Source organism: Mauremys reevesii, linkage group 2 (assembly GCF_016161935.1).
Source record: "Mauremys reevesii isolate NIE-2019 linkage group 2, ASM1616193v1, whole genome shotgun sequence".
Classification (NCBI taxonomy): domain Eukaryota; kingdom Metazoa; phylum Chordata; order Testudines; family Geoemydidae; genus Mauremys; species Mauremys reevesii.
Genome location: NC_052624.1, coordinates 65,359,507 through 65,386,291, shown reverse-complemented (window position 1 = coordinate 65,386,291; position 26,785 = coordinate 65,359,507). Strand labels below are relative to the sequence as shown.

At 48.3% G+C, this 26,785-nt stretch overlaps 1 protein-coding gene across 3 annotated transcripts in view; it reads right to left on the bottom strand.

The window, feature by feature from the left end:
* Positions 1-26,785, bottom strand: part of PLEKHA8 (pleckstrin homology domain containing A8) — a 49,244-nt gene that overhangs the window by 19,725 nt on the left and 2,734 nt on the right. The window contains exons 1-2 of one of the 3 annotated variants that reach the window (XM_039523372.1): positions 6,116-6,255; positions 261-377 (exon numbers count right to left, since the gene is read on the bottom strand). In XM_039523372.1, the coding sequence (XP_039379306.1) occupies positions 261-282 (22 nt within the window). In that variant the 5' untranslated portion in view covers positions 283-377; positions 6,116-6,255. Of the gene's footprint in view, positions 1-260; positions 391-6,115; positions 6,256-26,785 lie in introns of those variants that run through there. The other 2 variants (XM_039523373.1, XM_039523371.1) reach the window with 2 other exon arrangements.

Below are 26,785 nucleotides of genomic sequence, written 5' to 3'. Positions count from 1 at the left end.
TCACAAAAGAAATTAAGTGTTATGCCAACATGCAGCATACCCATCATACTAGATGTTTATAGTTCTTGGAATACTTTGTTCTTTAATTACTTTAAAGTTTAATAGAGATTATATTCATGTTGTGATATGGGAGTGGAAGGAGGAGAAGAAATCATGATACAAGACACGTCAGATCACAAAAAAATGATATTTAAGAACCATAAGGGAGTAAAATTTATTGGAAGAATTTTGCACAGCAGGTTCTGAAGTTCCTTAGTTACCTTGAATTTCACACACGGCCATTTGGATGCTTCCCTTACAACCCTTCCAGGCATCTTCCCGAGAGTCGTAATATGACAAGATACCACCACAGAGAAGAAACCATCGAGGCTGCCAGCCTGCAAAGCAAAACTGCATTTCTCAGTGATTTAATCTTTCTTAGAACACACATTTCTTTAGTCCAACAACAATGTGGATTTCTCGTGGGAATCTATACAAGGAAAGCCTAAACAAGAGACACTCAAGATGGTTAAAGCTCAATTAACCTCATTTCCATAGAGATTTTTACTGAGCATTACTACAGCAGCCTTTGGCAGTAATTGCAGGCCTTTCCTACAGCCTCGCTGGATTCGTGAGATGCAGGCGAAAATCAGATGAGAACATTTAGTGGAAGAAATTATCATCCCTTGCTGAGTATTAAACTACAGACAGACTAATTTCCTCAGTCAAGAATACTGAAGACAGCTCAAGCTCCCATGTTGTTTAGAAAAAACCCTGATGCTGTAGTGCAGGGCTCCCCAACACGGTGCCCGCGGGTGCCATGGCGCCCGCGGGGGCATCTAAATGCGCCCGCGTCCTGGCCAGCGGTCGAGCAGCCGCCGAAATGCCACCGAACTCGACCGCCGCCACGGTCCTTCATCTGGCTCCCGCCAGACAAAAAGGTTGGGGACCACTGCTCTAGTGAAAGTGCTGGTCAAGAACTGTTTAAACTACACTCAGAGACGAACACAAATCAGCATGCCAATAACTCTACAATCCCTGACTCCTAAAACTACAGGCAAAAACATAGATGCACAGGTCTGCTCCATTTACAAGCAGTCTTATAGAACCAGGCTGATAGGATGAGACGGAAGGGGAAAAAAATTAAGCTGATTTCTTACTTAAGTTTCCGCAGTACTCTAGATAATGAGTATATGAATCACATAGGAAATTACGAGAGATACTTTTAGAAAGCTTGCCATTTATTGGCAACCTTGTTCTTCTATTTTATTTGAAAAACATACACCTTTTTGTAACAGGTACATATGGGGAGAAGAACAGACCACACTCAATTTAGGTTTTTAAGTAAAAGCTGGGGTGGGGTTGGAGTGCTGTGAGGGTATGGCTACACTTACAAGTTGCAGCGCTGGGAGTTACAGCGCTGGTCATGCAGCTGTGTAGGGGCCAGCGCTGGAGTGTGGCCACACTGACAGCTACCAGCGCTGCAGTGTGGCCACACTTGCAGCACTTTCCAGCGCTGTATTGAGAGGTGCATTGTGGGCAGCTATCCCACAGAACACCTCGTCCCGTTTTGGCGCCGTTTTGGTGCTGAGTATTGTGGGAAGGGGAAGGAAGTGTGTGGGTCATTCCGCTTCCTGTTCCAACGCCCCGTGGTGCATCGCTTCACATCCCAGCATTCTGTCTTTCCGGCAACGTTTGGCGCCATTGTGAGTGTCTTTCTGTTTTACTCTGTGGGAAATGGAGCCTGAGCTGCTGAGGACTGTGCTGATGAGTGTCGCCAGCACAACACGTTTGGCAGTCGAGCTATTCTTTCAGCTCCAAAGTGACAGCGAGGAGTCTGACGATGATATCGATATCGATTCTCCTGCCACGTGTGACACCAAAGTGCTTGTGGCATTCACAGAAATGCTCAGCACCGTTGAACGCCGCTTTTGGGCTCGGGAAACAAGCACTGAGTGGTGGGATCACATCGTCATGGAAGTCTGGGATGACGAGCAGTGGCTGCAGAACTTTCGTATGAGAAAAGCCACTTTCATGGGACTGTGTGCTGAGCTCGCCCCCACTCTGCGGCGCAAGGACACAAGATTGAGAGCTGCCCTGACGGTGGAAAAGCGGGTGGCTATTGCAATCTGGAAGCTGGCAAATCCAGACAGCTACCGGTCGGTCGGGAACCAGTTTGGAGTGGGAAAGTCGACCGTTGGAATTGTTTTGATGCAAGTTTGCAAGGCAATTAATCGCATCCTGCTAAGAAAGACCGTGACTCTGGGAGCGTGCAGGACATGGTGGATGGCTTTGCACAAATGGGTTTCCCTAACTGTGGAGGGGCAATAGATGGGACGCATATTCCTATTCTGCCCCCCCCACCACCTGGCATCAGAGTACGTTAATCGAAAGGGGTATTTCTCTATGGTTCTCCAGGCGCTTGTGGATCACCGCGGGCGTTTCATTGACATTTACACAGGCTGGCCTGGAAAGGTGCATGATGCACGCATCTTTCGGAACAGTGGCCTGTTCAGGAAGATGCAGGCAGGACTTTTTCCCAGACAGGAAGATCACAGTAGGGGACGCTAAATGCCCATTGTGATCCTTGGAGACCCCCGTTACTGCCTTGGCTCATGAAACCCGATACATGGAAGCTTTACAGGAGCAAGGACCGGTTCAACTAAAGGCTGAGCCGCTGCCGAATGACAGTGGAGTGTCCTATTGGCCGTCTAAAGGCACGCTGGCGTTGCTTGTATGGGAAGCTAGACTTGGGGGAAAGCAGCATCCCCGCGGTTATATCCGCTTGCTGTACCCTCCATAATATTTGTGAAGGGAAGGGTGAAACATTCAGTGAGGCATGGACCACCGAGGTTCAAGTCCTGGAGGCTGAATATGCACAGCCAGAGAGCAGGGCTAATAGAGAGGCCCAGCACAGGGCTTAAAGGATTAGGGATGCCTTGAGGGAAGAATTTGAGGCTGAAAGCCAACAGTAATGTTTGCTGACTTGCATGGGAGTGAATTGCACTGTTTACACTGTTATTCTATTATCCCTAAAATGATTTGCAGCGCCTCTTTCTTTACTGGGCTAAGGTATCTTTCACTATCTGCTATAATAAAGACTGTTTTCAAAGCCAAGAATTGTTTTATTGTAAAGAAAAAAAATTCCTTGACAGACAGACAGACACACAACATTTCATGAACACAAGAGGGAAGGGGTGTGGGTTGGTGAACTGTACAGTCACAAGTTTGCATATGTCCTGTCTGGAGTGCTGTTTAACGATTCCTGCACTTCAGGGTGCATATACTGCATGGTTGTGGGGGTTGAGTGCAGAGGGTAAGGGTGGTAGGTATCAGGGCTGGTTGGTGAAAGAACAGGTGTTGGAGGCAGCTGGTGGTGGTAAGAAACTGAATGCTGGGGAAAGGCGGTTTGAGCTGCCAGTGGGGCTCAAGGAACAAAGCTTGGGGACGGCGGGGGCTGTGGGGCAGCACGGGACTGCTCTGCCTGCATGGCTAAGATTGCCTTGAGACAGTCCGCTTGGCTCGACAGGATCTCTAGCAGCTGGTTTGTGCTTTTCTTCTTTGCCACAGCGTTTCTACGCCAATGTCTCTGGCGGATCATGCTTTCCTTCTCTCGCCACTCCTTCAGTTCCTTTCTCTCTGCAGCAGAGTGCTGAAGAACAGTCTTCAGCATCTCCTCTTTGCTCTTTCGGGATTTCTTCTCAAATTTTGTAGCCTCTGTGCTGTGGAACATCTGCCCACTCCAGGAGTCAAGGTCACTGTAGAAATGAAACATTTAACAGGGGCAGCATTGTATCCACTATCTCCAGACATGAATTGTTACACTGAGGGAGTTTGCACTTTAACATTCTTTTCCCACACGCATAACACGACAGAAGCCACGAAATGGTGAGTGAGGGGTGCTTATAGAAGGAGAAGTGGGGCTTGATTGATAGAGGGGGGCTGGTTGCTTCGGGTAATCTGGAGTGATAGAGGGGTTGAGTGAAGATGCAGCTGCAGGGTGATCTTCACTATCTACCTATCTCTTCACTAAAGAGTCTCCCAACATTTTTCACAGGAGTTAATCCTGCAAGATATCTCCCTGCTGCGAGTCACTAGGGGACAGCGGAGGCTCTTTACAGCAATGTGGATTCCGCCCGGGACCCGCTTCCCTGTGTTCAGAAATGATCTCCCCACTCGCGGAACAGTGGCGCGGACGCGTCAGCGTGACTGGGACAAGAAACACAGTGGCTCTCCTATAAACCTGCGCAGGCATATTGCCCACGCCTGGCTGAAACTTTTGCTGAGATAACTGAAGCAGATTACGCGACGTGATAGACCACATCAACGGGCTATTCCACATCTAGAGGCTGGCATGCATGCAGCCATAACCCCCTTCCTCTCCAGAAACATTTCCACCCAGAAAATAAAAGCCGCTTACCGTTAACCCGCTCCTCTGCTTGTCGTTCTGCAACTGCTGGCTGCTGCGATTGGGTACTTTCCTCCTGGCTTGAGAAGAGATCCTGGCTGCATGCCCACTCTGGGGTGTCTTCCCCCATCCCAGTAGCTTCACTCGTGGTTTCCTCCCCCCCCCCCCGCCGCCGCCGCCCCCGCCTCCTCCTCCTGTCCCCAGCCTGCTCAGAAGTGTCCATCGTTATCCTGGGATTGGCAGTGGGGTCACCCCAAGTATCTCGTCCATCTCCCTGTAAATACGGCTGGTCGTGGGGGCAGATCCGGATCGGCGATTACACTCGCGGGCTTTGTAATAGGCACTCCGCAGCTCCTTAACTTTCACCCTGCATTGCAGTGCGTCCCGATCATGGCCCCTATCCAGCAAGGACCTTGATATCTGCTCAAAGATATCATAATTCCTACGGCCGGAGCGCAGCTGTGCCTGCACTGATTCCTCCCCCCAAGCACTGATGAGGTCCAACAGCTCGCCATTGCTCCATGCTGGGGCTCGTTTGCCACGTGGAGGCATGGTCACCTGGAAAGATTAACTGATTGCACTCCACACCTGGCTGCAGCAAACAGGAAGGAGATTTTTAAAATTCCCGGGGCATTTAAAGGGCTGGTCACCTGAGGCAAGAGCAGTAGAGTGCAAACTGATGAGCAGAGTGGCTGAACAGGAATTCTGGGATAGCTCCTTATTCCCTGGAGGACAGGTAAAGCGCTGGTGAGTGTCCACACCTGCTGAGCAGCGCTGGATCCACCAGCGCTGCACTCCTTATACCCCTGCCGGGATGGGTTTTCAGCCAGCGCTGCAACCAGGGAGTTGCAGCGCTGGTTGTGCCCTGCAAGTGTGGACGGGGTGTAATTGCAGCGCTGGAAAGCCTCCACCAGCGCTGCAACTTGTAAGTGTAGCCAAGCCCTGAGACACAAAAATTGTAAGAGTCATTTCTGATTTTAGGCAGCTCTCAGTAAGGTGGGGATTATTCAACACAGAAGAGCAGTTGGTTAATTGCTTCAGACCCTTGATGGCACAGAAACACTTACTTAAATAATACATAACTCCTCATCAATACAAGTCTCTAATTTACTCTGGGGCTCCTACTGCTGCTGCTGATCATAAATAACTCCAGCTAGGCTGTTACGGCTTACTGTATTGCCAGAGTCCAACTGAATTACAGCCTCTCAATCAAGGACTGTACAGTCTATGCGGTGATATGCAAAGAGCACCTGTCCACATGCTGGTTAAAATTTATTTTAAATAAACTGGATTTTAAATGTATTTAAATAAATTGTCTCCCCTACAAAAAAGTTAGTCTTTTGCTAAATTAACATCTTATTTCTCTTTCTACCAGATGAGCAAACACAGAATGAGTCACAATTCTCACTACGTAGAACAAGCAATGCATTTTCAGAACAAAATCAGTATTGATGTATGAGAAATCAAAACTTTCAGCGCATATAGCATTTTCCAGTGGCAGACTTTAATATTTAAAAGGCCCCAGTTTTTTTAAAAAGTCAGAGAGCAAGGATTTTGCTGGAAGATATATTAGCCACCTGGGACCCAAAGATGCTGAACCAGGCAGACATCAGAAGGTTATCGTGAAGGGCCGGCTAATAGTAATAGATGGCTGACAAATTGCTGATACTGAAACAGGGTATCTTTCATTACAGGAATTTTACATTTTGTTATGGTCACAAAACTAACCCTATAAAAATGGATCTTTTTGTGTTCTAGATTAATTCTCTACATATAGACTTCCATATCGACTTTGCAAGATGATTTTCCAACTCCCAGAGTGCCAGAAGCTCAACCTTGTATCTGAAGAGTTAAAGCTGTGTCCCTTCTGTTTGTTAAAATTGACAACACTCAAGATTCCGGAATGAGAATTTAGGTGCACTTTCATTGATGATGCACTAGGCCTGCCAGAACATAGCTCATTCTTCCACAGCTTGAATTAGCTCTGCAGAGCTACTGACAGTAAAAGTCTGATGTCGGTAAAATAAGCAGATAAAACTAAAGAGGTACTGAAAGCTAATGTCTATCAATGGCCCAATACAACATTCATTGAAATGAGAAAGACTCCAGTTGACTTCAGTGGGCATTGGATCATGTCCCACCATATTGTACTCTTAAGTGTATTTAAAATTAGTACCGTTAGCAGTTGAACATTTTTGTCTTATTATCCACCAGAAATATAAATGCCCTTATGTGTCTAAGAATTCAGCATTGTCTTCACATTTCCACAAGCTGGAAGGCCTGCTTGTCTACTTTTGTTTTCACTCTTCAGGAACTATGGCTGTCACTATCAAACAATCTCAGACTTGTTCAATAATAACATGGCTTAGCTCTGGACACAATTGACTTCAATGTTGTAATGAATGAGAATCCTGAAAGTCTTAGTTCCAGACTGCTGAGACAGAGGGAAAACAGTCACACAGTGCAAATCCAGCTGGAATAACTAAATACTGGAGAATGCAAAGAAGTGGAACTGATTTCAAATTTTCAAGAACAGTTTTCAAGTACATAAAAGGTTGTTAGAAGGAGGAAGATGAAAAATCATTCTCCTTAACTCTGAGGATAGGGCAAGATGAAATGGGTTTAAATTGCAACAAGAGAGGTTTAGGCTGGACATCAGGAAAAACTTCTCAACAGCCAGAGTAGTTAAGCACTGGAACAAATTGCCTAGGGAGGTTGTGGAATCTCTGTCATTGGAGGCTTTTAAGAACAGGTTACATAGAAACCTATCGGGGACGGTCTAGTTCAGGGATTCGCTAACACAACCCCCTTCTGACAACAAAAATTACTACATGACCCCAAGAGGGGGGGGATCAAAGCCTGAGCTCACCAGAGCCCCACTGCTCGGGGTGGGGGTGCCACTGCCTCCGGGTGGGGGGTGGAAAAGCTGAAGCCAGGCAAGGGGGCCTCTAATATGAGCCCCACCTCCATGGCTGAAGCCCTTGGGCTTTGGCCCCAGGCCCCAGCAAGTCTAAGCCAGCCCTGGCAATGGGTTGCGACTCACACTGGGGTCCTGACCCACGGTTTGAGAACCACTGGTCTATTACTTAGCCCTGCTTTGAATGTAGGGGATTGGACTAGATGACCTACTGAGGTCCCCTCCAGTCCTACACTTTTGGAAAACATGCTTTGATTAAGAGATGCTAATTTGGTTGGGTTTTTAAAGATACCAAGGTAAGAGACACTAAGATTTTTTTCAGCCACTGGATTATGAAAGTAATACTTTATTGCTTATTTACTTCTTGGCATTCAAAGCACTTTACAAACATTAGTTGTTAAACCAACTACTAAGGAAAATAAGTATTATTCTTCCTTTTTTAAATGTGTAAAGGGAAAAGATGGGGATGTGCCTATGTCCTTCCACGCTGACGATGGCCGGTGGGAAAATACTGGCCTGCTATTGGTTTAGATCAGGGGTAGGCAACCTATGGCATGTGTGCCGAAGGCGGCACACAAGCTGATTTTCAGTGGCATTTACACTGCCTGGGTCCTGGCCACAGGCCCAGGGGGCTCTGCATTTTAATTTAATTTTAAATGACGCTTCTTAAACATTTTTAAAAAATTATTTGCTTACATACAACAATAGTTTAGTTATATATTATAGACAGAGAGAGAGAGACCTTCTAAAAACGTTAAAATGTATGACTGGCACACAAAACCTTAAATTAGAGTGAATAAATGAAGACTCGGCACATCACTTCTGAAAGGTTGCGGACCCCTGGTTTAGACTGACATTGCTTCCCTAAAGCAATGGGGAAGAGTCCCAGTGACCAGCAGGGGAGCTAGTATAAGGCTCTTTCTTGATGCAGACATTCTTTCTAACTACAGACCCATATCTCTTTTCCCTCTTTTGAGAAAGGTTACTTAGAGGGTTATAGCAGGACTACTTTGACAATTTATGGAGTACGTGGGTTTCTTTGATCTCAGTTAACCACATTTTAAGCCTAGATATGGGACAGATTCTGAAGTGCCTATGTTAGCCAGCGAACTCCTCCTAGCAGAAGAAGAAATTCAAATGTTCAGGCTGAGTGTTTTAGATTGGTCAGCTGCTGCTGCTACCATTGGCCGTGAGGTTTTCTTGACACATTTGCAGCCCTTAGCAGGGTTGCATAGGTTACTGGAGTGGCGCCACTCCTTTCTTTTTGAGGTCTCAGAGGAAAGACACTCTTATGCACCAAGATTTCCCATGCAGTGTACTGCAGGTCTGTCACCTCTCCTGCTCTTAATGAGCTGCACTGTTTATTTCATATGATGACACCCAATTCTATATCTCCATCACCTCTGACCTGATGGTGTAGCGAAACACAAGACCAGAGTCTGCATGAGAGCCATGAGAGTCATGGCTGGATGACAGTTGTGCAAGACTTGGTCCAGACAAGACTGAGGTGGTATTGATATATTGAAGAAAGCAACAGAAGAGCTGGCAAAGGTGGTATCAGCACTGACGTTTGGAGGAGGATCTTTGGCAATGCCACACAAGTTTGAAATCTAGGAAGTTTATTAAAGCCTGGATTACTACTGGATACTCAGCTGGCAGCTGTTGCCTACAGAACATCCCCTTCTTTGCCTCAAAAGGCACCTGGTGAGATCAATACTGTTGGCAGCTGGTCCTCTACGTATGCAAGGAATATGCCTTCCATTATTAACAAGTCAGTTTTCATTTAGTGGAAGTATGTCTAGTGGCTAACATACAGAACTAAGAATCTTCTGATTCAATTCCCAGAGCTGACACAGAACTGCTAAGACACCCTGGGCAAGTGACTTATTCTCCGTGTGCCCCAGTTTTGTCATCTGTAAAGTGAGGACAATATTACAAAGCTATCTTACAGGGATGTTGCTGGGCATAAAATTCATTAATGTCTGTAAAGTGCTTTGGGATCCTCACATGGAAAGGCGGCTATCAGGACAAGAATTGATTTTCAAAAATTTTAAATTAAAAACAGGTTAATTTTTTTAAAATAGATTTATTTTTTAAAAAATAAATCTATTCAAAATTAAATTTGAAATTGATAACCTATGTTGATGTCTAAACTTATAATCTACTACAACCATTTAAATTATATACAAAAATGAATACAAAAATATTAAGTAGTACATGTTTGCTGCCAAGCTTTAAAGAAAGTCAAACCACCAAATTGATGGAAATCACTGGCTAAACACCTGGAAGTGGAGTTTGTTGAAGAGCTAACCAATATTTGACAGCAAGTCAGAGCGAGTACCTTCGTCATTTTAATTTATTCAACTAGTTCAGTTCAATGAGCAGATGAGTCAAAGTTAAGAAACCAATTTGGAGTTGAAAAACCAGTTTTTCCTCTACCAATCCAGGAACAGAAACTAGGTGTGAAAGGTGGAGCGCCACAATGTCCATCAAGATGTTACAACTAGTAATCAGATACAATCAGTTCAATTCACTAACTACAGATAATACTTCTGTTATGTAATAAATCAGTTAGCTTTAAATGCAAAATATGTTTTGATAACCTTTTCCACTTATGTATCCAAAACATTGTTTTATTTAATTTTTTTAAACGCTGCTTTTGTGTATTTAATTGAAATTTAATTTCTATCCAAATAGAGCTCAACACAAATTGCGAGCAAAAAATTAATCTAGTAAAAAGATAAGCTATGTAATTGCTTAAATAAATTTGTATAGATACAGTGTATTCTCCTGGTTAGCAAAAAGAAACACCAAATTTAGTGTAAAAGCTATATTTAGCTGCAAATCAACATGTTTTAATGGTTAGCTGACTAAATGAGCATCAACCTCTCTTTAGACAGATAACTAAGATGTACAAATGCAAAACACGATTAAAATCAATGACTTAAATCAAGGTTGCCTGTTTGCTGATTAAAAGATTGAAATCAGTGATTTATATCGCTTTGATTTAAATCAATGCCCCTGAATGCTACAGAAGTCTCTTGAATATTTGCACTAACCACAAAGGTTCTACTCTACACTGTATTTTTCAAAATCCCAATTTGCTTCATACATTATATGAAACACATATATATTAAACACCTGCCCATACTTCTTGTGAAACCAAGTTCATTCCACATGGTTGCTCATTCAGTACTATCAATAGTCACACCATTCCCACTCAAAAGGAGGAGCAAGTAGTCTTTAGCAAAGGAAATAATTACAGATTAGATAATTTCTGGATCATTTCTTGTCTCTCAATGAGAATCAGATTGTCCCTAGAACTAATACAAATACAAGGTTTTTCTCAGCATAGCTGTTCCTACACAAGAGTGGGTCTGCGTTTTCCTTATAATCCTCTAGTGCAGTGGTGGGCAACCCGCAGCCCATTGGCCGCAAGTGGCCCATCAGGGTAATCTGATCGTGGGCCACGAGACATTTTGCTGACGTTGACCTTCCGCAGGCCTGGGCCCCCGCAGCTCCCAGTGGCTGCAGTTCACCATTCCTGGCCACTGGGAGCTGCTGGAGGCCATGCCTGTGGACGGTCAACGTCAGCAAAATGTCTCGTGGCCCGCAATCAGATTACCCTGATGGGCTGCCCACCACTGCTCTAACATGTACATATTATTTTGAGGCTTTGGCATTTTTAGAGCATCCAAAGCAAGAACAGCAGAAGGTCCATAAAAGTGGGGAGCCACCGGTGCCTGAACTGTGGCCCTGCCCCCAAGCTGCTCCTTACCCCCGAGGCCCTGCCCCCTCCCCCGTTGCTTGCTTTAGTTTATGTAGTTACTTCACATGCCAATGGAGAAAGGAATTTGTGGTCTCACATATACCAAGAGTAGTGGAGATGCACAGGAAGGGGAGTACTGCACGTATACCTTCTCTGGCCTTTCACTTTAGAGAACAGTGTCAGTAAACAATTTATTTGTATTGTTAAAAGTTAATATCAGGTGCCATATTTACTTTCACTTCTAACAGTGTTGATGTAAAGAAGTTAGTATGTCCAGTCCCAAGAGTTCAAAAATAATGAGTCAGAACCCCCAAAATCATGAGGGTTTGTTTGTTTTTGTTCGTTTGTTTGGAGAAATAACCAAAAGACAGTCCATTACGTTTTTAAAAGTCTGCTTACCCCTAATATACACGTGAGTGTGAGACAGAGAAATTCAACCTTAAATGCATAAAAAATGTGTATGCAAAAAATACAGGCCCTGGCTCTCCTGTCCACCTGCTCCCCCTGAGAAAAGCTCCTCCCTCTCCCACTACCTGCCTTCCCACTGGCAGACTCTTCACTCCCTCACTTGGCCCTGGAAGGCTCCCACAGCCCCCCAGTTCAGCCCTGGCAGGCTCCTGCGGGCAGCTCCCCAAACGTACCCAGAACACATAAAGGGCCCCAGTCCTGCGGCCAACAGCTAAAGCTGCCTGCAGACAAGTGGTATAGCACCCTCTAGGAGCAGAAAGGGGAACTGCAGGCAGCTCAGGTGAAATTCCTGAGCCTGCCAGAAGTCATGACACAATAGTATCACAAGTGTTGGCAGCACTGAGAATAATTCCACAATCATGCTTTTTTAATTTAAATTGGATTTTGATAAAATGCTTTTTGAGGGAAAAAACCTATCTAAAGATAGTTTTAATTAAGATACTGTACATTATAGCTCTACGATATCTCATCATGGAATAGGGATTATAAATTCTAATTCTATAGTATGACACAATATATTAATGTAATGTTTAAGAAAAGTTCATGGATTAGGGACCCAATCTTATGGGGTTCCAGAGGCTTCTGTATAGATTATTTAGATTAATCTTTCTATCTACCCAATGTGGGACAGTGCTCAGTCTAGAAGATACCATCAGAGATGCTTAGTTTTGCAGTTCTCAAACTGTGGATTTGTGTCTCCAGAGATAACATGCTTGTTAATAGCAAAAATGTTTTTAAATAAATAAATGAGAGGTGAGAAATAACAGAAACTCCACCAGAGAGGTCCTTTGGGGCCATCTGCCTGTCCCAAGTCAGGGTAAAGGAGGAGGGTTGGGCGTGGGGCTAGCAACTCCACCCCGTAAAAATCAGCTTGCTACAGAAACGCCAACAATAGAGTTAACAGAGACTTTTAGCCTGGAAAAAGAAGGGTCTTCAACTCGAAGACGCGTGACGCTGGGTGGTGAAAGCCGCGAGGAAGCCACTAAGCCGATCACCCTTCTTACAACCAGGAGGATTACCATCGGCACATGGCAAAAAATGGGCTATACCTGGAACCAGCTAGAGCGAATGGCCCAGGATAGAAGACTCTGGAGATCTGTGGTTGGCGGCCCATACCCCGGTTGGGGTGACAGGCATGAATGAATGAATGAGAAATAACAGACCTCAACTCTATTGTCCCGCTGCAAATTTGTGCACACGGAGTCAATCCCGTACCTCTCTCTAAAAGTTCAAAGTTTCAAAAAGTTCAATGAATAGAAGATTGTTTGGGGAAGAATAGAGCTGGACAAGGAGAAGAAGTCTGGAGATAAATGTGAGACGGGAGGGACAGGCAGTAGAAACAAAAGTGAAACTGTTTGAGCAGCATATTCCAGAAGTCTTGAGGTCTTTCTGAGGCCTGGTCTACCCTGGGTGGGGGAGGTGGCGGGGGTAGGGAAATCAATCTAAGTTACGCAACTTCGGCTATGTGAATAATGTAGCTGAAGTCGACGTTCTTAGACCTACTCACTGCGGTGTCTTCACTGTGATGAGTCAACTGCTGCCGCTCCCCGTCGACTCTGCCTGCGCCTCTTGCGGTGGTGGAGAACAGGAGTCGACGGGAGAGCGCTCGGGGGTCAATTTATCACGTCTAGACTAGACACGATAAATCAACCCCCGCTGGATCGGCTGCTGCCCGCCGATTCGGCGAGTAGTGTAGACATACCCTTAGTGTAGCCTTCATTGATTTGAGATCCACCAGTCATTATTAAAATAAATAATAAGAAAAGTAGTAACATTTTTACAGTAATAACATGATGAGGTTGTTGTACAGTTTTAGTTATAAAGCACAATACATTATACTTAGTATATAAAATAGACATTTTATAAGCCGTATGAAAGGCATACTTTTTAATTTGATATATATTTTGAAGCATATGAATTTGCTTTGAAAATTAAAGATTTTCTGAATTTTTGTTAATAGTGAAAGTAAATTTTGAAACCGATTAAATACTAAACTAAACTAGTTTAATTAAAGGGTATTTAAAACTTACAGGCTATTTATAAAATTTTATTTGCAGGTCAGTAAATAATAATATAACATAGCTGCAGAAGCCAATATTTTAAGTTTCTCATGTTGACCTGGCTGACAGTCAATTTAATTTTTGTTTTAAATATTTCATTTAAACTATTTTAGTTAAAAACAATTTTAACAAAAACAAACCTGATTTAAAAAAACTGGAATGTTTAACTAAATTCAAAAATTCATATGCTTGTTTTGTTAAAATATGTGTTTGCAGTTGAAGAAAAAACTCCAGAATACAGAACGTTGTTAATTTTATTTAACTAAAATAATTTAAATGTTTGTCTGGTGGTGATGTTCTCCTAATACATCATGGCAAGAAAATCCTCCAAATATTAATGATTAACCTGTTGAACTGGAGATAGTTCACCTTCCAATGACTTCATAAATATCTGCTTCTATTACATTTGGTAAATGAAATAACCAAACAATCCTTCATTTTCTGATATAGCTGTAAAACTAATATGAAAAGTTTTCAAAATAAAGCAATTTAAAAATGTATAGTGTGTACCTTCTAAAAATGAAACCTACATCTATCTCTGAGTTGTGAAGAATATGTATTAAGGTTATAACAACCAACAAGAATGCACTTTTATGTAGAAATCCATGATTAAATCGAGTCTTCCTGACTAGTGATTTAAATCAAATCCACTCTGTAAGGAACTGAATGTGGAGGAGACTTGGAATTACTTTAAGTCAAAGCTGCAGAAACTATCTGAAGCCTGAATCCCAAGCAAGGGGAAAACATTCGTAGGGAAGGGTTGCAGACCGTGCTGAATGAGCACGCATCTCAAACAGGTTATTAAGAGAAAGCAGAAAGCCTAAAAGGAATGGAAAACGTGATAGGGCAGCAAGGAAAGCTACCTCTTGCAGGTCATAAAGTGCAGGGAAAAAGTGGGAATGCCAAAAACCAAGCAGAGATGGACCTTGCAAAGAGAATTAAAATCAATAGTAAAAGGTTATATAGTCACATAAATAAAAAGAAAACAAGGAAAGAAGAAATGGGATCTCTAAACTCCGAGGATGGGGTGAAGATAAAAGGTAATCCAGGCATGTGCCTAACAAATATTTTGCCTCAGTTTTTAATAAGGGTAATGAGGATCTTAGGGCTAGAGGCAGGGTGGCTACTGGACAGATAATCTCCATCCAAGAACATTAAAGGAACCAGCACATGAAATTGCAAGCCCAATAGCAAGGATTTTTAATGAATCTCTAAATTTGGGGGGGGTCATACCCCATGACTGGAGAATTGCTAATATGGTACCTATTTTTAAGAAGGGGAGAAAAAAAAGTGATTCAGGAAACTACAGACCTGTTAGTTTGACCTCAGTTGTATGCAAGGTCTTGGAACAAATTCTGAAAGAGAAAGTAGTTAAGGACATAAAAAGTAAACTGTTATTGGGATAAAATACAACATGGTTTTGCAAAAGGTAGATTGTGCCACAGCAACCCGATCTCCTTCTTTTGAGAAGATACTGATTTTTAAGGAAATGCAGTAGATCTAGTCTACCTGGATTTCAGTAAAGCATTTGATACAGTTCCACGTGAGAAATTATCCAATAAATTGGAGAAGATGGGGATTAATGTGAGAATGAAAGATGGATAAGGAACTGGTTAAAGGGCAGACTACAACTGGTCAAACAGGAAGGTGAACTGTCAGGCTGGAGGGAGGTTACTAGTGGAGTTCCTGGGGACTGGTCTTGGGACCAATCTTACTTAACATTTTTATTAATGACCTTGGCACAAAAAGTGTCAGTGTGCAAATAAAATTTGCAGATGGCACAAAGTTGGGAGGTATAGCCAATACGGAGGAGGACCGGAATATCATACAAAAAAAGATCTGGATGACTTTGAAAACTGGAGTAATCGAAATGGGATAAAATTTAATAATGCAAAGTGCAAGGTCATATACTTAGGGACTAACAACAAGAATTTCTGCTTTAAACTGGGGACTTATCAGTCTCCCATGTTTCGGAAAGGTGAATTCAAACTGGAACAGGTGCAGAAAAGGGCTACTAAGATGATCCGAGGAATGGAAAACTACCTTATGAGAGGAAATTCAAAGAGCTTGACTTGTTTAGCCTACTGAAAAAGGCTAAGGGGAGATTGATTGCTCTCTATAAATACATCAGAGGGATAAATACCAGGGAGGGTGAGGAGTTATTTAAGTTAAGCCCCAATGCTGACACAAGAACAAATGGATATAAACTGGTCATCAACAAGTATAGGCTTGACATTAGATGAAGGATTCTACCGATCAGAAGAGTGAAGTTCTGGAACAGTTTTCCAAAAGGAGCAGTGGGGGCAAAAAAACCTAACTGGCTTAAAGACTGAGCCTGATACGTTTATGGAAGGGGTAGTATGATGCCATTGCCTACAATGGCATGTAGCCGATCTGCAAGTGCCAGCATCAAATATCTCGAACAGCCGGTGATGGGACACTAGACGGGAAGGTCTAGAGTGACTAGAGAATTCTTTCCCAGGTGTCTGGCTAGTAGGTCTTGCCCATATGCTCAGGGTCTAACTCAGGGGTTGGCAACCTTTCAGAAGTGGGGTGCCGAGTCTTCATTTATTCACTCTGATTTTAGGTTTCACGTGCCAGTAATACATTTTAACGTTTTTAGAAGGTCTCTTTCTATAAGTCTATAATATATAACTAAACTATTGTTGTATGTAAAGTAAATAAGATTTTTAAAATGTTTAAGAAGCTTCATTTAAAATAAAATTAAAATGCAGAGCCCCGCAGACCAGTGGCCAGGACCGAGGCAGCGTGAGTGCCGCTGAAAATCAGCTCGCGTGCCGCCTTCGGCACGCATGCCATAGGTTGCCTACCCCTGGTCTAACTGATGGCCATGTCTGTGGTCAGGAAAGAATTTTACCCTGGGTCAGATAGGTGAAAAAAACACCAGGCCTCTGTAATTCTCTGCAGCATGGGGCACGGGTCACTTGCAAGTCTAATTTAGTGTAATTGATGGATTCTCTGTTACTTGAAACCTTTAAACCATGATTTGAGGACTTCAGTAATTCAGCCAGAGGTTATGGTCTATTACAGGAGTGGGTGGGCAAGGTTCTGTGGCCTGCAGTTTGCAGAACGTCATATTAGGAGATCATGATGGTCCCTTCCGGCTTTAAAGTCTATAAGTCTAAATTCCTGCGCCTTCTACTTATTTATGGTGTGGTTATGAGACTGATCTGAGTCAATCCACTGGATTTACACAATGCAAAAGAGGACATCTCTCCACCACCACATCCCTTTATTTCTCTCTCCACCAAAACCATTCTCTGTGATCATACACACTCATTCACATACAGGAGAATTAGACAGCAAACTATGCAGGCACCAGTACTGGAGTTACATAGCTCACCTGCTGGAATACAGGAAACACAATACAGGAAATACTCTCTCAGTTGCCCCAACACCCCCACCTAAATAGCAAGGAAAGAAGAGACAAAATGTTCTTGATTCCCACAGCCTAATCAACTTCACTGAAAGCATCTTCCAACTGCCTCAATTAAAAGATTATAAGACAAAAAAGGATGTTTATATGAAAACATGATCTCAAACCATATGGCCCAGAGCAAGAAAAGCATAGAAATCTAGAACACACAAAGACCCATAGAAAATTAGTTGGCTGGTCACAGAACTGCCATACTGGTCTGACCAGTGGTCCATCTAATCAACTAGCCACTATCAGATACTGGATACTACCACTAAGAATAGCCATATCTGATGCACTAGGGATTACAAAAACCTCAACTGCATACTTCCAGCTTCCCAAAAGCCACCTCGTTCCAGTTCTATAGGACAAAATCCAGGAGGCTAAAAGGAAATGAAGGCTAAACTTCTCAAGCATGGGCTCCTTCATTTGTGGAAACAACTAGGGCCCAATTTTCAGAGGTTGACGTCAACTGGAACCATGCATGCTCGGCACTCTGAAAACTCAGGCACCAGGTGTCTTAAGTTCAGCACCCAAATTAGGAGACACTTTTGAAAATGTTAGCCTATGTATTTAGAATCTGCCTCTATCAGTTAGTGTTCTTTGCAGTTTTCATTTTAAAAAGTGAATTTATTAAGATGCAAGTTTCAACATGATATGATGGCATTAGGAGCAAAAAAAAAAAAAAGTGAGTTAGAACTTTATATTCAGCCTGAAATTTGCTGTTCAGTTTTAGGTTTTGGCATATTAAAATCAGACAAATGGAAAGGAATTCAGACAACAGTCATAACTCAAAGAAAGAATGAAAGAGAACTATATATGGTACAGTGTCTAGCCTGCTTCTTGCTTGCACATATATATACCTGCCCCTGGAAATTTCCACTACATGCATCTGACGAAGTGGGTATTCACCCACGAAAGCTCATGCTCCAATATGTCTGTTAGTCTATAAGGTGCCACAGGACTTTTTGCTGCTTTTACAGATCCAGACTAACACGGCTACCCCTCTGATACTATATATGGTACAGTGTAGCATGGCTAACCATGGCAAGTATCTGAAGGGTGTAACATTTCAAGGAAGAGGAATAATTTAGGGTTGGTACAACAAGGTATAATTAAGAGTTATAAAATTAAATTATGGGAATATTTACATACCAGGAAAAGGTGTGACAGCAAGCATTACACTGTTGCACAGCTTTCCCAAGGGAAATGGTGGAAGTTACTTCACATGTAACTGTTAAGAGACTAGGTAAAGTGCTAGAAAATGTACTGCAGAGAACAATTCTGCACTTGCATATGCATGGGCCAGTCCATGTAATCAGTATTTGCCATCTCTAATTTAGAAGACATGTTTAATCTTCAAGTTAAGACATGAAGACTCCGGTGAGCTGATCTTACGTAAAATACTTCTCATGTTCAAAGTCTGAAGTTGATTGAATTTGAGTAGAAAGAACATTGGGAAATACCAAGCTATTACCTACATAATTAAAGGAAGGAGCTCCCCATCTTCAGCATGTACTTCCCTATGGGCTGTTTATACTCCATAATAAATGGTAATTTACTCACCCTATAAAAGTCTTGTCTGAAATCAGGCTATTTTTTTTACGAGTCAGTCTCCTCAGACTCAGCAAAAGTAACTTCTAAGATGTAAACTAGGTCTAAGACAAACATTAGGCTATGGCTCTATTTCAGACAGATGTGTAGATCAGCTTCCAAAGCACTCAGGCTCAAACCTTCAACGGATTTAGGCACCTAACTCCCATTGCTGTCTACAGAAATTAGTTGCCTAAATACCTTTGAGGATCGGCGCCTCAGTGCAACACCACTTATACTTCATCTAAAACCTACTCAAACCAACTTACACAAAAAGAAAATGTCTTGATTGTTGTCATAGTCAAGAATCAAACTGGTGGTGTGTATGACAGAATGCTGTACACACCTCAGCTCACATTTAGTAGGTGAAATTCACATTAGACAGTAAGACATGGTCTAATCTAATGGTCTCAGTTCCTGGCTCACATCCTGTTCTATCAAGAGATAATCATACACACTCTTTGTCTGAGGCCACAAGTTCATTCTCTGTGCCGTCATTATTTAATACCTCCCTCTGTAGGTGTTGAGGGTTAGTCAGAGTTTGTAAAAACCCTGCGAAGGTATAATCACCTAGTATTGTGCTTAATAATTCAGTGAAAATTGTGCAGGGCTTCCTACTCTCTCAAATTGGCAGGGTATGGGAAGACAGGAATGGTCTCACAGTTCACACAAGTAGTGCGAACACATGATCCTGCCTCTGTGTTCAAACCTAATAATTGAGGGTTTATATACCCTTTTATAAAGGTGTATATACTTTGCTTGGATGGTTTTTGCAGGTTTTGGTTACATCAGCAGCTGAGAACTGGGCCCAAACATTTTTATTGTCTTTGATAAACTGGATATATGGGAGAAAAAAGTTTTCTGGGAAAAACACATGGAGAGGGCACTGAAAATTAAAATACAGTGGAGGCACCACTTGTTAGGATATAGGAAAATTTGAGGCAAATTTCATCTTCTCTCATGAGTGTCAGCGATAGAAACATTACCACTGGAGATGATGATCCCCAGCAGACTCCATCCTCTGCTCTCTTAGGAGAGAAAAAGAAAGCACACTTTTTCAAATATGTTAAATAAGCTTCCTGTTTCCATGAATGTCTCATATGATCTTGGACCATGTGAAACAAAGCATTACAGATTGGTGGTATAGAAAGATAGAAAAAGATTTGAACTGTTATACACTTTTATATCTTTGTAGTACTCAGGGTCCCATCATATTTTGCACACATTTTATATATAATATTTACACTATGTAGCACATCTAGTTTGGAGGGAAAATTCCTATATTGGCAGAGGTAACTATTGCAGATGATTTAACAAGTCTTTTCTCCATTTCTAATGTCTGATGTTCTATGAAAGGATAGTCTGCTGGCTCTCACGTCACAGTTCTACTTCTCTTCTTGGAAGCAATCAATCTGTAAATGCCACGCCCCACTCCATGTTTATTCAGCATTTGTATTATACTGATATGCACTTTACAACATAACAGGAACTCGTTTGTTTGGTACATTATACCCATTGTATATTGCCTCTATAGCACTACATTGTTTATTACAGAAACACTATTCACAACTGTAAATGTACTCAGCATTTTACAAATACAGAACAAAAATACCACATAGTACCACATAATTTATAATTTAAGTACAGTTGAACCCTGTTATGTCGCTGGCCTAGGGGTTTGCCAAAAAGCGTCGAGATAACCGATGATCGAGATAAACAAAAACCAATATGGCGGCAATACATTAACATGTGCTTGAAATTTCTTTATGTACATGATGTGCGTTAATAAATGAGAATGTACATGCACATGTTTTTGGAGGTTTTTTTACACAACAGCGTTGCCGCGATTTGTTTGATGAAGCGATCGGCATGCTATAAAAATGTACATACATGTTTGCTAACAACAAACAAATGCTTCAATATTATTTATGCTGTCTAAAACAGTTTCATCTCCTACAAAAGAACCATGCCGTCGAATTTTCTGTAGCATTTCTACCACCTCAGCAGCTGAGGGAATTGGTTCCAAATCTTCGTCCGCATCTTCTTCATCTTCTTTGTCATTGCCGCATGCAGATGTGCTTGCCTGTGCTGACTGCACACTTGATACAATGTCTTCATCGGTGATCACGCCATCAGTAACGACGTCTTTGTCGATTTCTATGTAATCTCGGAATTCCTGGACAGTGATGGCTAACTCCTGTGCCTCCTCTTCCAAGATAGCATCTGTAAGGCTTGATTTTCCCGCCACTTCCGCGAGTTCTTCTGCGGCTGCACGGCACTGTGCCTGAAACTCATCATCGGAAATATCCTGAATGACGCAGTGCATCCAGCAGTTTGAGATTGTTTCCTTCTTCACGTCATTCCAGGCTGATCTCAGGAAGTTCATTGCATCTAGAAGGGAAGGGGTGTACTGTGCCTTCTTTTCATCATGGAGCAGGTATTGGCGCATCAACATTTTCCTGTAGTACACCTTAAGCACTTGGATTATCCCCTGGTCCATTGGTTGGAGCTTACTGGTTGTGTTAGGTGGGAGATAAAAGATCTTAATGGCCTTGAGACCAGGAACATCCGGATGAGCTCTACAGTTGTCCACGATCAGTGCCACCTTCCTTTTCTCTGCTTGGAACTTCCTGTCCCACTTTTTCACCCATGCACTGAATAGATCTCCTGTGATCCAGGCGCTTGGCTGGCCATCGTAATCACATTGGAGAACTTTGGTCTGCTTAAAGCATCTGGGATTCTTGGACTTTCCTATAACGTAGAGCGGGAGTTTTTGGCTTCCATCCATGTTAGCAGCAACTAGCACTGTAAGTCGGTCCTTCGACTTTTTTCCACCGTGACAAGCCTCCCCACGAAACGCCATAGTCTTGTCTGGAAGGCATTTCCAAAACAGCCCAGTTTCATCAGCATTAAAAATGATCCGAGTCTCATAGGTATCCAAAATTGTGCGCATTTGAGTCTTCAGCCATGAATTCACTTGTTCCTGTTGAACCGCAGCGCTCTCTCCACAAATTGCTTTGAAGACAATGTTGTGCCTCTTTCTGAAACGATCCACCCACCCCTGACTTGCTTTAAAGTCAGGGTGTCCTAGCTTTGCAGCAAGGATGTCCGCCTTCTCCATCAGCAAGGGACCATTGACGGGAAGCTTTGTTGCTCGCGTATTTGTGAACCATTGAAACAGTGCATCGTCGACATCTTTGTGCTCAGCCACTCTAAGTTTTTTTCTTGCTGGATCAAAGACAGACTTCTCGTACATTTGCTTTATCACGTCGGCCTTCTTTTTCCATCCTGAAATGGTGTTTGCTGGAATGCCATGCTGACGACTAAGGTCTGCCGGTTTTCTTCCTTTTTCTAGCTGCAGTATGATTTCATACTTTTTCTCTATTGACTGATTGTCCAGTTTTCTCTTAACACCTCCAGACATTTTTAGAAGGGAAAAAATAAACAGAATAGCTACAGCATGTTATCCTTCAGACAAGATCAACAAGAATGAGTGAACTGGCATGGGAGCGAACGACCATACGGACCGTGATCACGTGCTACGTGAACTCAGCACATGCGCAGTGAATCGAGATAACCGTCTTATACACGCTGCCTGCACGTGGCTGGATCCGGCGAAGCGGGACGGGGAAGCCGGGCCGGGCGGCCGTGGACGGGGACCCGGAGCTGGGCAGCCAAAGAAGCGGGACCCGGTAAGCGGGGCCGGGCGGCAGGAGAAGCGGGGTCCGGGTAAGCGGGGCCGGGCGGGCGGCAGGCGAAGCGGGGTCCGGGTAAGCGGGGCCGGGCGGGCGGCAGGCGGCGGGTCCGTAAGCGGGCCGGGCGGGCGGCAGGCGAAGCGGGTCCGGTAAGCGGGCCGGGCGGCAGGCGGCGCAGGGACCGCGGCGGGCCGGGCGGGCGCGGCGCGGGACCGGGAAAGCGGGGCCGGGCGGACGGCAGGCGAAGCAGGGACCGGGTATGCGGGGCCGGGCGGGCGGACGGCAGGCGGCGGGACCGGTATGCGGGCCGGGCGGGCGCGGCGGGCCGGGCGGACGGGCGGCGCGGCGACCGTAAGCGGGCCGGGCGGGCGGGCGGCAGGCGGCGGGACCGGTAAGCGGGCCGGGCGGGCGGCAGACGGCGGGTCCGGTAAGCGGGCCGGGCGGGCGGCAGGCGGCGGGTCCGTAAGCGGGCCGGGCGGGCAGCAGGCGGGCGGGTCCGTAAGCGGGCCGGGCGGGCGGCAGGCGGCGGGTCCGTAAGCGGGCCGGGCGGCAGGCGGCAGGGACCGCGGCGGGGCGGGCGGGCGGACGGCAGGCGAAGCGGGGACCGGGTATGCGGGGCCGGGCGGGCGCGGCGGGCCGGGCGGACGGGCGGGCGCGGCGAGGACCGGGTAAGCGGGCCGGGCGGGCGGGCGGCAGGCGGCGGGACCGGTATGCGGGCCGGGCGGGCGGCAAGGCGGCGGGTCCGGGTAAGCGGGCCGGGCGGCAGGCGGCGCAGGGACCGCGGCGGGCCGGGCGGCGACGGCAGGCGGCGGGACCGGTACGGGCCGGGCGGGCGGGCGGCGGGCCGGGCGGCCGGGCGGCGCGGCGGACCGGGTAAGCGGGCCGGGCGGGCGGGCGGCAGGCGGCGGGACGGGTATGCGGGCCGGGCGGGCGGCAGGCGGCGGGTCCGTAAGCGGGCCGGGCGGGCGGCAGGCGGCGGGTCCGTAAGCGGGCCGGGCGGGCGGCAGGCGGGCGGGTCCGGGTAAGCGGGCCGGGCGGGCGCGGCGCGGGACCGGGTAAGCGGGCCGGGCGGACGGCAAGGCGGCGCAGGGACTGGTATGCGGGCCGGGCGGGCGGACGGCAGGCGGCGGCGGGACCGGGTATCGGGCCGGGCGGGCGGCGGCGGGCCGGGCGGACGGGCGGCGGGACCGTAAGCGGGCCGGGCGGGCGGGCGGCAGGCGGCGGGACCGGGTATGCGGGCCGGGCGGGCAGGCGGCGGGTCCGTAAGCGGGGCGGGCGGGCGGCAGGCGGCGGGTCCGGGTAAGCGGGCCGGGCGGCAAGCGGCAGGGACCGCGAAGCGGGCTGGGCGGGCGGACGGCAGGCGGCGGGACCGGTATGCGGGCCGGGCGGGCGCGGCGGGGCCGGGCGGACAGGCGGGCGGCGGCAGGGACCGTAAGCGGGCCGGGCGGGCGGGCGGCAGGCGGCGCGGGACTGTATGCGGGCCGGGCGGGCGGCAGGCGGCGGGGTCCGGTAAGCGGGCCGGGCGGGCGGCAGGCGGCGGGTCCGTAAGCGGGCCGGGCGGCAGGCGGGCCGGGCGGACGGGCGGCGGCGGGATCGGGTAAGCGGGCCGGGCGGGCGGCAGGCGGCGGGTCCGTAAGCGGGCGGGCGGCAGGCGGCGGGTCCGTAAGCGCGGGCGGGCGGGCAGGCAAGCGGGTCCGTAAGCGGGGCCGGGCGGGCGGCAGGCGGCGGGGTCCGGTAAGCGGGCCGGGCGGCAGGCGGCGGGGTCCGGTAAGCGGGCCGGGCGGCAGGCGGCAGGGACCGCGAAGCGGGACGGGCGGCGGCGCGGGACCGTAAGCGGGCCGGGCGGACGGCAGGCGAAGCGGGGGCCGGGTATGCGGGGCCGGGCGGGCGGCAGGCGGCGGGACCGGGTATGCGGGCCGGGCGGGCGCGGCGGGCCGGGCGGACGGGCGGGCGCGGCGGGACCGTAAGCGGGCCGGGCGGGCGGGCGGCAGGCGGCGGGGACCGGGTATGCGGGCCGGGCGGGCGGCAGACGGCGGGTCCGGGTAAGCGGGCCGGGCGGGCGCAGGCGGCGGGTCCGGTAAGCGGGGCAGGCGGGCGGCAGGCGGCGGGTCCGTAAGCGGGCCGGGCGGCAGGCGGCAGGGACCGCGGCGGCGGGCGGGCGGACGGCAGGCGGCGGGACCGGGTATGCGGGCCGGGCGGCGGCGGGCCGGGCGGACGGGCGGGCGCGGCGGGACGGGTAAGCGGGCCGGGCGGCGGGCGGCAGGCGGCGGGACTGGTATGCGGGCCGGGCGGGCGGCGGCAAGCGGGTCCGTAAGCGGGCCGGGCGGGCGGCAGGCGGCGGGTCCGTAAGCGGGCCGGGCGGGCGGCAGGCGGGTCCGTGCGGGGCCGGGCGGGCGCGGCGGGACCGGGTAGCGGGGCCGGGCGGACGGCAGGCGGCAGGGACCGGGTATGCGGGCCGGGCGGGCGGACGGCAGGCGGCGGGACCGGGTATGCGGGCCGGGCGGGCGGCGGGCGGGCCGGGCGGACGGGCGGGCGCGGCGGGACCGTAAGCGGGCCGGGCGGGCGGGCGGCAGGCGGCGGCGGGTATGCGGGCCGGGCGGGCGGCAAGCGGGTCCGGTAAGCGGGCCGGGCGGGCGGCAGGCGGCGTAAGCGGGCCGGGCGGCAGGCGGCGCAGGACAGCGGGCTGGGCGGGCGGGCGGCAGGCGGCGGGACCGGTATGCGGGCCGGGCGGCGGCGGGCGGGCCGGGCGGACGGGCGGGCGCGGCGGGACCGTGCGGGCCGGGCGGGCGGCGGCAGGCGGCGGGACCGGTATGCGGGGCGGGCGGGCGGCAAGCGGCGGGTCCGGGTAAGCGGGCCGGGCGGGCGGCAGGCGGCGGGGCCGGGCGGCAGGCGGCGCAGGGACCGGCGGCGGCCGGGCGGACGGGCGGGCGCGGCGGGACCGGGTAAGCGGGCCGGGCGGACGGCAGGCGGCAGGGACCGGGTATGCGGGCCGGGTGGGCGGCAGGCGAGCGGGACCGGGTATGCGGGCCGGGCGGGCGGGCGGGCCGGGCGGACGGGCGGGCGCGGGCGGGACCGGGTAAGCGGGCTGGGCGGCGGGCGGCAGGCGGCGACCAGGTATGCGGGGCCGGGCGGGCGCGGCGGGCCGGGCGGACGGGCGGGCGGCGGGACTGGTATGGGGCCGCCGGGCGGGCGGCAGGCGGCGAGGACCGTAAGCGGGGCCGGGCGGGCGGGTACGCAGGGAACCGCGGGGCTGAGGAGCTGGGGAGCGGGCGGCCGGGGACGCGGGGAGCCGGGGACGCGGGGAGCGGGTGGCTGGGGACGCGGGGGGTCGGGGACGCGGGGAGCGGGCGGCTGGGGACACGGTGGGTCGGGGACGCGGGGAGCCGGGCTCGAGATATTAGGGTTCGGCGAGATTAAAGAATTGACATAACGGATGAGAAACCCATAAGACAAAGAGGGAGTTTGGCGGTTCCACTTCTAAAACGTCGACTTAATAGGATTGGCAAGTTAACCGAGGTCGAGATAAATGGGTTCGACTGTAATAACAAAAGAAGAGGCACTGATGAGACTGACCTGTGAAATTCAGTAGCAGGGCCAGGGTTTGGCATAGCCACTAACGAAAAAATTACATCACCATCTGTCACAGTCTCCCTCTCTGTGTGGGCTCATTAGGTACTCAGACTTGCTAAGTCTTACACGCCTAGAGAAGGGAGACGCACTCATTCTGCATTAGTTTTATTGAGATTTTCAAAGCATCTCCCTTCTTTATGAAAATGGATTTTGATTCAGGTGTGTTTCAATTAGTTTGTTTTTTTATTTTAATGTAAGTCTGGATCTAGCTGAATCCTGAGAGATCCTGCAGCTTTTTGGCCACAAATCCCATCAAAATAGAGAACACTATTCCTACTACACCAAGAAATGCAAATCCTAACGCAGCCCAGGGTATAAGCACTGTGAAAACTTGGATCCATTACAAGAATCCAGCCAAGTTTTGGCCTCAGTTTCCTAAACAAACAAGTCTAGCTGCTCTGAGTGCACTAAAATTTTCTGTCGTTGTCATATCACAGTACATGAAAACCCAGATCTAGCACCTGGAACCTACTGGAGCCCTGAAAGTTTTGGCCCTCACTCCCCAAATTCCATTGCATGAACAGAAAAAAAGTGTAGCAGCTCCTACAGCACCAAAAAATTATAGACCCTAATGTGTCCCAAGCAATGCAAAAACCTGGATCCAGCAGGATCACAGCAATTTTTGCCTTTCCACATGGCAATTTTGAGTCTCAGATTGTAAAATCCATATAGAAAACAAATGTAGCAGCTCCTACTTCAATGGAAAAATCTGGACCCTAATGTATCCTAACCCCAAACCTCTCTCTTACATGAGAGATGCCATAGCAATTCACATTCTTTTTAATATATGTATCCTTTGAACAACCTTGTGAGGTAGACAAGTACTATTG